General features: G+C 42.6%; 1 protein-coding gene across 6 annotated transcripts in view; it reads right to left on the reverse strand.

Moving 5' to 3' along the window:
• Window positions 1-13,068, reverse strand: part of npnta (nephronectin a) — a 48,818-nt gene that overhangs the window by 14,889 nt on the left and 20,861 nt on the right. For 4 of the 6 annotated variants that reach the window (XM_046416927.1, XM_046416942.1, XM_046416936.1 and 1 more), the window contains 4 exons: window positions 12,239-12,331; window positions 7,351-7,446; window positions 2,267-2,386; window positions 835-954 (listed from right to left, as the gene is read on the reverse strand). In XM_046416927.1, coding sequence (XP_046272883.1) covers window positions 835-954; window positions 2,267-2,386; window positions 7,351-7,446; window positions 12,239-12,331 — 429 coding nt within the window. The remainder of the gene's footprint in view (window positions 1-834; window positions 955-2,266; window positions 2,387-7,350; window positions 7,447-12,238; window positions 12,332-13,068) is intronic. The other 2 variants (XM_046416960.1, XM_046416950.1) reach the window with 1 other exon arrangement.

Raw genomic sequence — 13,068 nt, forward strand, 5'->3', positions numbered from 1 at the left:
CAGGATCGTAATGAAAGCTCTGCATTTATGCAGACTCTCCCATCTGAGGTTCCGCTTACTAGAAGGAATCACCTCCATAAATATGATTAGAAACCCGCCATAAAACTCTCCATAAAACAGCGGCTTCCAGAGGGATCCGGAAACATTCCATTAAACTGCCTGTAACACCTGTGGCAGGCGACCATTTCTTCCCCTCCTCCGTCATTTTTCATGATTGATGTCCGAGCTGTTTTAGACGTCCACCCGCCCACCATTAGCCAGCCCACAGTTGATTGGGTCTGCGAGGCAGTGTGGAAAAGTCCAGTCTGGAACAGCCTGCATTTAAACCCAACACAGGTTAACAGCCCCAGGTGGTCCCTTATCCATCTGTGGAGTCGTGCCACAAAATGGAAGGAGGAGGGGAGGGGGTGGGGGGGTCTCCCTGATCACATTTCTGCTGTGAAAACCAGAGGAAGTAATTGGAAATAAAGTCACCATTTGGTTGACGAGAGCTGTTAAATTGCTGGGGTCTTAGATCAAAGCCAAAAACATATTGGTAAATATTTTTGGCTGAATTTCAGCTTTGCTTGCGAAGAGGTTTTTTGAGTTCGCTAATTGGATTTTTTTTTTTTTTCTTTTTAAACTGCCAAGTTTTCTTTCTTGCTTTGCCAAGGAAGTTGCATTTGATTATCACTCTGCAAATTTGAAAGCTGAGAAAAACATGTGAAAATAAATAAATAAATAAAACACAAATCTTGTTTGCGCTTTACACAAGTTGCTCATGAAAGGGAGCGGTAACAGAGAAAGCTCAGCTGTCAGGCCTGTGGTGAAATATAAATAAAGCCTGGGACATACCCACACATGTTCTTCCATCCGGAGCCAGCTGCAGCCCCGGCGACGGACACTGACATCGGACCTCTCCTTTCAGCACCTCGCAGCCGTACTGGCAGTTGGCCATGCCACAAGTGCGAGCGTCTGAGGGAAACACAACATATTAACAAGGGAGAGAAAAGTTTATAACTGCTCTCACTCTCGCTTTCTTTCCTTCTTCTCTCATCCACACTTTATTCTTCTCCTCAGGCCAGCGAGTCCAGCCTTTTTCTGATATTAGCCGAGTTGACCCTGAGGTGCAGGCAACAGAACCAGCACACACGCGCTGCCGTTATTAGATTCCTGTGCTGCACAGTAGCTCTCCGCTCACGCCTTTGCCCACGCAGTCCTCCCTCACCTATTTTCATCCTATCCTACAACCACAGACTGGTAATCCATCTCCGCCCTATCGAGGCGCCAGTGTACGGCACCTCTGTTGTTGAGCGACGCCAGGCAGATCAAAACCCTCCCAAATAATAATATAATGGAACAGATTTTGTTCAGCCCCTCTCAATAACTTCACACCCTAAAAAGGAAATTAAAAGTGAGGCTCCCACTGCTGCCGCTATTTCAGCCTGCCGCAGGCACCCTGGAGTACAGTCTGATGACTGAGGCAGACCAGGCTGATTAAATGATACAGTAATCTATTGATCAAAGCAGTAGCAGGGAAGAAAAGAAGAGCAGCAAGGTGTTTAACGCCATCATGCTATCATCACACAACAACACCAAGAACAGTTTGAGATTGCCTCAAGTGATGAGCAATTCAGACTTTAAAATGGAGGAAAATGAATTTTCTTCTGATAAGAAAAAAAAAACAAGTAATTAAAATGAAGTACCGAGAGTCACGCCATCCTCGAGTGAGCACAAAATAGTTATCAGATGGGAAACAGAATTTACAGGGAGACGTGTACAGACACCGACTCTCATTCTGTCGAATACCTTGAGGCAACCAATAAGAACTGCACATTCAGTTGAGGGTCTAAAGATTGTGTTTCTTTCACGTTTTTCATTTGAGCCCTCTTAAGGTTCTTCGTAGGGGTTCTTCAAACTGGAACTGCTATAATGAAGCAGATCAACACGGGGCTTTAATCAAAACAGTCCATCAAAGGCCTGTGAGGCTGCTGTCAGAGGTATTCACACGAGTGGGAAAAAATATATGATAATAGAGAGCATAAGTCTTCAGCATTGCTTTGCGCAGGCATTCAAATGAATAGCGAAGTGAAGGAAGGCTTCACAGTACACACCAAGGCTACAAAGCAGGAGACGGGAGATTAGGAAAAACACACGAGAGAAAAAAATAGATGAGGAATGAAAATATCCACATTTCAGATAACAATACAAACAGTGTGCACAATAGCAGAGATGTGTGTGTGTGTGTGTGAAGGAGAGAGAGAGACAGAGAGAGAGACAGACTCACTTCCACAGGTCCCGTCAGGCATCAGCATGTAGCCGTTGAGGCAGTAGCACTTGTAACTCCCATAAGTGTTCATGCACCTGTGTTTACAAGGCCTCGGCTTCAGCCCACACTCATTCAGGTCTGCAGACAGAGAGAGACGGCGTAAGTGGACTGGAGGGGAGAGACTCCTAATACAGAGGGCAGAGGTGAAGAGGTCAATCCTGTCAAACCTCACCCATCCATTTGTGTGTGGGTTTGAGGTCACTTTTGTGTGTGTGTGTGTGTTAATGTGTGTGTTTTAGAAGGGGTGGGGGTGTCTTCAAGGAAGTGTTGCCATGTTCTGACAAGCCTGCAACTTCCCTCTTTGATGGCTTAACGGGAAGCCAGAGTCAAGCACCGACCTTGATTACCTGCAAGTGATAAAAGATGCTATTATACCATCTGACTCACCACAAGTTCATGCGGTTGTAGCCGCTCCATCCAGAGCTCTCTGATAGACACGTACAATTCCAGTGTTTTATGCAGGCATAAACAAAATCTCACTCACAACAGTCCATGGAAATCGTATTAGAAAAAGATGGTGTCTGACTTCGGAGCAGGGAAGGCTGATCGAATACGCCCCGAGCTCAGCACCTGCCAGAGGCTTATGTAAATCTAAGTCATTCTCACAGAGTCAAACGCAAGTGTAACAAACGTTATTAATGTCTGCATTCCATTTATGTATTTCAGTTGCAGCACCCCGGTGTTGTGCACGGGATTGACTTATCGGCTCACCTAAATGGAACTGAGCCACCATTAATGTTATTAGTTCCACCTGCGTACTTCCTGCTACGGAAAGTCAAAGTGTCCTCGACGTGAAGAGTTTATCTCAGCTAGATTAAATAAATGCTTACTGTGGATTGCACTTAACCAAAAAAAAAAAAAAAGAAAAATTAGCGAATATAGCAAAAGCAAAGTGATATTGAAATTGTAGCAAACCAACCACACAAGAGCTAGGTAGCGCTATAGTCCAGATGTTTTGACATGTCATGACAGGAAACGCACAGGTGGAACTAATAACATTAATCATGTCTTCATTCCACTCAGGCATTTCAGTTGCTGGGACCTGGTGTGTACCTGGCATGACAGGAACAGACACCATTAATGTTATTAGTTACACCTGTACCTGTAACTTCCTGCTATGACAAGTCAAAGTGTCATTACAAATGCTTCCTGAAATAAACATGTATATTCCTTAATATTTCTTACCTCACCTAATCCAAAGTGTAGAAAAACAACCAGAAGGAGTTTGATATTTGGACACTGAAAGTACAGAGGTGACTATTAACATTAATGATGTTCATAATCCATCATTTTTACAGCACATGCTGCCTCACTGGTCATCATTGCTTATTAGTCACACCTGTGCAAGTGTCCACTGTAAGAGAAGTCCATTTGTCCTGAATTCGAGTTCAACATCACAAGTTACAAAGCCAAAATAAAATGCATGTCACGTTGCTGCCCTAACTAAAATGTTACTAGTTACAACTGTGCTTTTGCTGCTCTACAATGTGCATTCAAGATGCAAATCGTTCTTAGAGTAGAGTATTGATTGTGCTGCCAATAGCTGAAGTGGAAAACGATTGATTACTCTCATTGGTAATTGAGAATCTTTCTTGTGCACTGCCATATACTTCTGAGTACACTCAAATAACTTATGTAAGTAGATTCTTGATTCTTGCTGCAGTCATACTTTGAGACAGTCGAAGATTATAAACTAGCCTGAAGTTAAGCTCTTCTGACACAGGAAGATTTTTCATTTCAGTTTCATTTCAGTTTGCTCCAAACCTCTTTTTTCCTCCTAGTGCAATGTTCAAGATTAATTTTTCCCCATGAAGAAAAAAGTGCCACTACTCTTGCAGCGCATCACTGAATTGAAGACGGCCGGGATGGTAAGGCATGTTCATACCGAAGTGGTTGTGCTTACCAGATCACCGTCTTCATGCCCCCAACTTTTGCTCCCAGCCATTTTTCAAAAGAACATCTCTTGAGTATGCTTCAATATATATTCTCACATCTTCTTATTTTTACTATTTGAGAAAAATTCACAGCACTTCTGCTTTACAAATTAAGCCAAATTTCGCTGTAATGATTCACAGAGCAACAATTAGATGTTTAGATCTGTGACACTGTAGCTGTCTTAGTTATCACTTAGAATTTATTCGGTGTGAAATTTGCACATCGTTGAGCTTAATTTTGCTGGATGTTTGAAATATTCTTGCAAATTAAATAGAGGCTCAGATTATGAATAGCTGAAACAATTTAAAGTCGCTCTTGGCTTTTATTTTCAGCACATTAAGCACAAAAAGCTCCAATGCTTATTATTTCTAATCAGTATTTAGGTAGGGTTTAAAGACTTATGGCTGCTGATGGAGATAAAAAGCATTTTATGGGAGTGACTATTTCACTTGGCTAAAATCATGCATATTTCTTCCATATATCACCAAAACAATTTTTCTTGTGCCTGACCTAAATGTGGGGTCCCTTGGGAGTACCAGGCCTAAAAGGGGTAAATCCAAACTACACAGGAATCCATCACACTGGAATGGTGACACAGGCTCCAAGAAATATAAATAACTATAACTATCTGGGATACAGTAGAAGGATCACAAATAGATTTCATCTCACTGTACAGCACCAGGGATCGTTTTCATCTCGGCCGGCGGCTTTGTAAATGGTGTTATGCTCAGCTCCGTGGACATATGCAGGGTACATTCTTTGAGTGCCACACGGCCCCTACGTTTAAACACCATAGATTAATTTGGATGAATGACGGAGCAGATGCTCAGTGTGTATTCAGAGATCTCACCTCCTATTAACGGTAGCTTCTGGTCTACTAAAGTCATGATGACTCAGTGAATAGACATGACTGACCATCTGCTTGTTGAATCCTACCATGGCTGTAAGTCATGTTCCATAACAGTAAATTCTTCTGTATGCATAGTGGTCAGTTTTTGCGTGCATTTTATACATACTCTAATGAAATATTTATAGCATAACTTTGACTGAATCCAAGACTAAGGATAACAAGGAGCAGACATTCAGGAGTGTCAGACAAAACAATCTTTTTACTCTAAAACTCGAGCAAGCTAAATGGTATTTCATAAAAAGGTAGCATTTACCAATTTCGATTCATCAGCCGGGTTAAAAATGACTGGGTGAATAAATAGAAATAGAACCAATTTTTCCCAAAACAAAGTCCAAATGCAAACTCTGTGTGTTTGCCTCTTCAAGCTAAACCAACAAGCCACAAACTTGCCTGTTCTTATTTGTTCCTTCAAAAGGAGGTTCTCTAAGCAGGTGAAAATGCGGACGCAATGCTGTGCCAAAAAGAATACTGAAATTGCACTGCACATGTCGTTTCGCTGCCTGTTGCCAACTGCACTGCCAGTGCCTTTGCGCTACTTCTGGCACGATATAAAAGCCACTGTGTTTTATTTTAAAGCCTTTTAAAAAAGCTTGTCGAGAAAAGACTTTCTTTTTGGCCTGATGCTAATGCTTCTTAATTCTTTATCAAAAGAGTCAAAATGATTTGTCCTGTCCTTGTCAGACAAAAGGCTTAGATCCGTTCATTTTCACAGTCAAAATCCAAACGCTGCAACGGTTTCTTTCTCCCAACAAGATCATGCCCACAACACTCACACCTGCCCACCCACCCACCCACACACACACACACACACACACACACACACACACACACACACACACAGAGTCATGTTTCCATCAGTTTTGGGGACATTTTATAGACTTACATTAATTTCCTGGAGGCTTAACCACCACCTAACCATAACAATAAACACTACTTGCCTAATCCTAACTTTGACCTCAACCTAAGCTTAAAACAAGTCTTCACCCAAATATTTAACAATTTTACTGTAGGGACTTGCATTTTGTCCCCATGAGTCCTCACAATGTGACTGTCTAAATAGATTTTTGTCCCCACAACTACAGGAATACACACACACACACTTCCTCACTCTTCAAGTTTTTAATTAGTGGTGTCAACCCTGTTTTTCTCCAAGGTTTTTTCGCAGTAAACAACTGGCATTCTCATTACTGCGATTACAGAAAACCATAGCAACACTGTCCATTGTCAGGCAGAGGAACTGGTCTCCACTTGCCCGCTGCACTGAAAAAGAAAAACAGCTTAAAAATGTAAATGAGGGATTATTGAAATGGTCACATTCTCAGACGGAGGCAGCTCGGTGAGCATCAGCACATGCCAGACACAAGACACAGCCAGGGTCTTCTCTATGAAGAAAAACAAATTAGACAGGAAGGGGACACAAAAGACGAGACTGAGAGAGGACACAAAGCGGAGGGGAAAAACTGAAAGTTAACAGACATGACCACTGATTCTCAGTTCGACATGGCCCCAGGACTGCAGAAACCCGGGCGATAGCAAAGGTGGAGAGCCCCTCCAGGGTGTTCACTGTACGGTAAATGAGCTGCTAAGACACATCTGAAGTGATGCAAAGTGCAGTGATTTATTGGGTCAGCTCCACCAAGGTATGCTATGCTACATTCTCGACACGCCTCTATCACTGACAGAGAGATTAGCAGGGGCTTTTTCTCGGGGATATGCCTGTCTCTAAAAGAGATAAGGCTTGGGTAGGACGTGGGGCTTTGTGCTAAGCACGATGGAGGAGTCATGAGCCCATGTCAGCGATGGTTTTGAAGTGAAGGAGGAGCTACTTGTTCCAGGTGCTCAAGAAACTGGAGAGAAAAATGAGAGCGAAGACGGCGGCAGGAAGAGGAAGAGTCATGAGGGCTCTTTGGTACAGCTGAGAGACTGATTTTTAGGGCAGAGGGTGAAAGAAAGAGAGGCAGGTGTTGAGTGGTAAGGACCGTGACATGCTTGGCATTCGTGTTGGCATTTCTACTGAAAAGCTGCTCTTGGGTGGTGTCTCTTCTGTCAGAGGAGGACAGGAAGCAGTAAGAAAATAGTGAAGAGTGACATTCACTCCACCCTCCTCTCTCAGTGCAGCACAGTGTAGCACCATGCATGTTGCTGAGATGGGGAAGAAGAGAAGCTGCTCGTGGGGAGGCTGATCGACAAATCTCACCCTCCATCACCTCTCTCGCTGGCTGATGGTCCACAGGAAGAAAGATAGGAAGGTGGCTGGCCCACACTGGTGGGGTTAAATAGTCCAGCTCTTCTTCTTAAGATAAAAGAAAATGGGTTAGAGGGCATGGGCGGGGTTGGGTGGGGTTGGGGGGGGGGGTTGATTGAAGATAAAGTGGTGAAGGGTGGAGAAAGAGTGAGAAGGACAGGAGAGAGAGAGAGAGACGCAGTGAGAACGAAATGCACCAACCAGTGGATTAGAACACCTCTGACCACACCACATTCCTGAAAAGTAAAGAGGAACATTATGCAGCAAAGAGGATTAAACTTGTGGGAATTGGACATGGGTTGAGAATCAAGAAAAAAATAAATCTAGGGCACAGAGAGACAGTGTAAGTGTTTTTGCATCTCTTGTCTCTTCTGCATTCCTTTTTTTGTCACGAGGGTGAAATAGGATCTGAGAGAATTACAGTATCTCACGGACTCGGAGGATCCCTTCTCAATTTGCATCCGGAGGTTCAAAGGCAAACAGGAGTTACCATTTAAAGAGACAAATCATTGCTTGGCTACAAACACTTGAGAATCTAGGATTTCAGCTCCTCCCTTCTCTGTCTATCCATCCATCCATCCATCCATCCCGTGACTTTCCCCCCGGCAGTGAGTATTGTTAAGTGACAGGAAGATGATATGGCCACCTCTGACTGTTTTGCACGCTTCACATCATTCAAGCTTTTCCACACTGAGGGATGCGGTAACTCAAACTGAGAAGTTATGCAAGTCTGCTGCATTTTTTTTTTTTTTTTTTTTTTCCAACTCGACTCAGGACAGAAACGCAGGCCTTATCTGCAAACAAGCACCATGGATGGATATTAGATTGAGACACTTTAGTAGCTAAGAACAATAAGTCACTGAGAAAACCATCAAACTATTGCAGCACTTGTAAGAGGTGCTTTTCTTCCAATACAGATGTGTGTGGGCAGGCAGCAATGTAATAGAACATCTTTGAACATCTTTCCTGAACCTCAATCAATGAACCTCAAGATTTTGCAGTTGAGCGGGGGTGGGACTTGTAGGCTGGCAGTTAGAAATCAGATGAGAAACACGTCGTCTTAAATGTCTTTTGTGACTAAAACACTCTTTTCTATTTATTTTGACAGCGTCGAACAGGCCGTGATTAGCTCGACTGCGTCTCATTGAAAAGGTGTTTCAGATTTTGCCAATTCACATTTATATGCATATTATGGAAGATAGAGAGAGAATGTGCATCCCTAAAATTCTGTATTATCTAATGGGATATGACTCTGAAACACCCATGGGCCTGATAAATGTTGAAATGCATCATGTAGCATACACAGGCTAATGGCTAAAAAAAAAAATAAGGCCGCTGTGCTGTATAGCTTTTATTATCTGGTTTTTATGACAATGCAGCATAATAAAAACATAACATATCCAAAAACTATATACTTTATATATATAAATATATATATAGAAAGTATGTTTATGTTCATTTAAAGGGACACAGACATTGACGATGTTATTGATCTGCTCTTAACATTAACTTAACCAGGTGTTGAGATTTTAATTCTGCTTTAAAATCTGCTCCCATGTGGCACCTCCCTGTCACTTTCCATGCATTTTCAGCAGCTCAGCGACCGTCCTGCAAGCAAGCGATACATACTGCCTCCTCATGTCTTCACGTGTGTTCAACCCTCGTAGCCGACTCACTCATTGATTCTCTCTATTTTATTTCAGTTCGTACTTCCTGTTTGTAGAGGTCAGTTAAAGTCAGACATGACTTCATGCCCCTTTAATGACCTTGTTTTAAAAAGCATAAGTAAAACAATTTGGCTGTAATTCGATGATAATTGAAGGAAAACACACAATATGAGACACGCGTGCAATACTTAAAATACTTGCAGCTGTTTGAATGTTTGACGGCCGGCAAGACAAACTGTGACCGAGGTGGATCAGTTTCTAAACCAACACCCCTCGAGTGTCTGTCTACACCTAGGCTGAATTGAATTCCCGAAAAGCTTGGTGGAAGTAATTTTTGGAGACAGTTACGTGGCTTCGCCAAGGTAAAGCACATCCAGTTATTAGCCAATAGTTAGCTCAACATCAGTGTGAGACTATCATACTTGTAGAAGTATTAATTATATAGTTGGATGACAGACAAAAGGGGGAAAAGAAGAAAGCAGCACTACAGCTATAATGTCTCTGAAGTCTGAGACTCCAATCCCCCGGCAAAATCTTTTAATAGTGTCTTAACAGCAGGTCAACTACTCCTAATTAAATCCACCTGCACAGAATAATCATCTTATTAAAATGATTGGATCGGCAGGAGGAGTGTGCTGCCAAATTGTTAAACAGATTATTGCTATAATGAGTTTATTTGTGCAGCGAGAGCAAATTCATCTGTCTTCACCACGCTGTATGACAGACACAATTCTCATCAGCACCAAAGGTGACGTGCTTTCTGAAAATGATAGGGATTCTCAAAGTAGTGGTTATTATTCTTGACAGTTAAGTGCCCATTAATTTAATGGTGACTATAATGAGCCTCAGTTCAAATAATATCCCATTCAGGTACTGAGATTTTGTCTGTGTATGAACAGCTCTGAAATTGAAATTATTTGGCAGGTGAACAGAGCTGTCACGCAGTCTTTCAAGTATAAATCCCCCTCCCAAAAAAAAAAAAGAAAAAGAAAAAAGGTACCAGCTCATTAAAGTTCAGCGGGGGAAAATACGACTTTGATTCTGAGAGCGACAAAATCAATACAGCACACATGTATCGGCCACGCTTGTGTTTGGTGTAAACACTCGTGTTTCCTCTGTGGTTTGTTTTAGCTCCAAACAACTGCTGTTCCTAAGGTGTTTAACACGTGGTAGTGGGAGCGCCTCCAGGGTCACACATCTGTCCACAGCTCCCACTTAGAGCCGAGGAATGTGGACCCATTTGGGTGTGCATGCAGAACACCTCTCTGCACATCCAGGTTCACATATAGAAGGAAATCCACATTTAACATTTTAATACTTTAATACTTAGTTCCACCTATTTTTAATCTGGTAAAACTTTCCTGCTGTCCTAAAAATGTGAGTTGAGTAACTCACTAAATTTGAATAAATGTTTCAAAGTGAGGAAGAGGCTGAACTGGACACCAACTTTCACCATGGTTCACATTGTCTTCATTATTATAACAAGAAACAATCATGACTTAATATATTAAAGCTTACATCATGTCATTTTCCATTGTGTTGCACAAAGGAGGGGTCTCTGGAGTTTTAACTCTCAGGCAACGCGTGACGGGAAGCCTGCTAATGTGCTGATCACGTTTCTTTAGCAGCTTAATTTAATGAGCTCTCAGAAGTACATTCATTCGACTAATCATTTAAAGTCAAAAGACTCGGCGTTCAGGAGTCCTAAAGTGGTCTGAAAATTAGAAATTTTACATTCAGATTGCCTTCAAATTAACAAAACTTTGATATCTGCATTAAGTTGATTATAAAAGAATCACTTGATTCGACCAAATTGCTGTATGATGTTGCATCAGCGGGACTCCTTGACCTTTAGCAGCACGGAGGTCAGGAAAGCAGCTCTGGGCAAATCATTTTGCTCCTCCAGCTGACTCCTCAAGACGACTGCAGTGCTTCAGAGGGGCAGGATATTAGAATGCTTCGAAACATTGGCCACCTGGCACATCAATAGTAAACCTCAAATCAATGTTTAACGGGGGCTGCATTTAAATGAGAAAATCTAATCTATGCCTTCTGAATAATTAAATTGGTTTCTATAGCTTGAGCCAGCTGAAAACAGAATCCAAGGTTATCGCCACCTAAATAGGCTGAAAGGGCGAGTCTGCCACTCAAAGCTCGGCAAAACGGTTAACGCGGTAACAACGGCCAGAGCTTATTGGACAAATGGGGGTTCAATGGACACTTGAAAGTACAGTTTCATCTTGAAAGGTCTTGGAATCACATTTGTCAGACAAGTCTGTCTGGATGGTTGGCAGCAAAGTCTACTGCAGTTGGATATGGGACGCTGATCCTTTATTCTTCTCCCCTTTGTTGCAGATTAAGACAAAGTAGAGCCGTCTGGCCGGGCAGACAGGAGCCACCTATAGCCTCGAAACGCAGGATGAGTCATTTGGAGCATTCCGGAAAGGATTTCAACACGCCACCCCACCCCCCCACCGCCACCCCCTTCCTCCACCACCGCCCCAACCCTTGTTTTTAATTACACACTATCCTATTCCTGTCTTAGGGCGTGAATTCCACAGGTATTTTCAAGCTGGTTGGTTGCACATCAACTTGGGTCTTAACTCGGAGGCTTTAACATTTTTCAACATGTCCAATCTGTCAATCAGTGAAGAAAACGCATAAAAAGTCAAACACACACACATACACACACACACAAAGTGTCGATTGCTCTCAGCTCAGCCAAGTTATCTGAGGTTAGTAATTGAGATGTTATCTTCACAGGAGAGGATACACTCCCGGGATCATTCAACACGGCCTCGCCACTCGTGCCGATTTGAGCTGAATCAGCTCTCACTCTCTCTCTCTCTCAGCCTTCTCCCCTTGTGATTAAAGCGCCTCACCGGAAAACCAGCTGCCACTTCATGAGCAAGCGACAACTTTCATACGCTCGTGTTGTTGCGGTGGAGATCTGGCCACAATAAACAACATCGCTCGGGCCAGAGGCATGTCAGCAGACCTGTGTGTTGCTTTAGGAGCATATATGCTGACTCCCTCTCCATCACCTGTGGTGTATGTTTCAATTTCAGTTCCCTGGGAGAAATTTAAAAAAAAAAAAAAAAAAAAATCACGTGCAACTACAAAGTAACAGCTGTGTTTTCAGAGGTGTCTACAAGCTCCAGGCGAGAACTCACCTTGATTGCAGGTCTTGCCAGTGAAGCCGGGATGGCACTTGCATTTATTGGGTCCCACGCAGTCTCCGTGCTTACAGCCGGGCTGACACAGAGCTATTCAGGGAGGATTCAAAGAGGAAGAGTCAGATCAGTGCATTGCCCTGGAAGACGTACTTGGGCAAGATGAGGATGTCAAAGCGCTTAATCCTACTTTATTTGGCTGTAAATTACCTGTTTACTCCACAGTACAGCAGTAAGACAGCATGATGCCTCATTCATATAGGAAATGTGTTTGTTTCTTTCTCCTTGTGTGACAGGGCTATTATCAATGACTAACGATTTATGCAGCAGCCATTTTCAGCTCACCACTATTATTAATTTATGTTGGGGTTTTTTTCCCACGTTGAACAGAGTTGGAACTTAATAAATGTCATTGTTCTTAGCGATACCAAATCATTTCACACTGCATGAGATAAATAAGTAGTTTGACCTTTTAACACTGAGCAAAGTTTGATTTTCCTGGTTTTAAAATGCAGCGCTGATATTTTCACCCAGCCAACGCGGATTAACTAGACGAAAAATATTTTCCCCTTTGACTGAAGCTGAAACAATTAGAGTACCAAAACAGATTATAATTAGCACGTCTCAGTAAAGAGTTACCCTGCAGATCGTATGTGGATTATGATATTTTGAGTGTGTGCAGAGACACGGTAGTTGCGGAAGCTGCACAGCTTCACTGACTCTCTCGGGGTGCTGGAGGCTTGCCCTGCTTATCTGACTACGCTTACCGCAGCCTGCTGCTAAGCATGTTTGATACACTGGGCGTCAGCCAAGTGTTACTAATTTTCATT

The sequence above is a fragment of the Scatophagus argus genome, chromosome 2 (assembly GCF_020382885.2).
Source record: "Scatophagus argus isolate fScaArg1 chromosome 2, fScaArg1.pri, whole genome shotgun sequence".
Lineage (NCBI taxonomy): Eukaryota > Metazoa > Chordata > Actinopteri > Scatophagidae > Scatophagus > Scatophagus argus.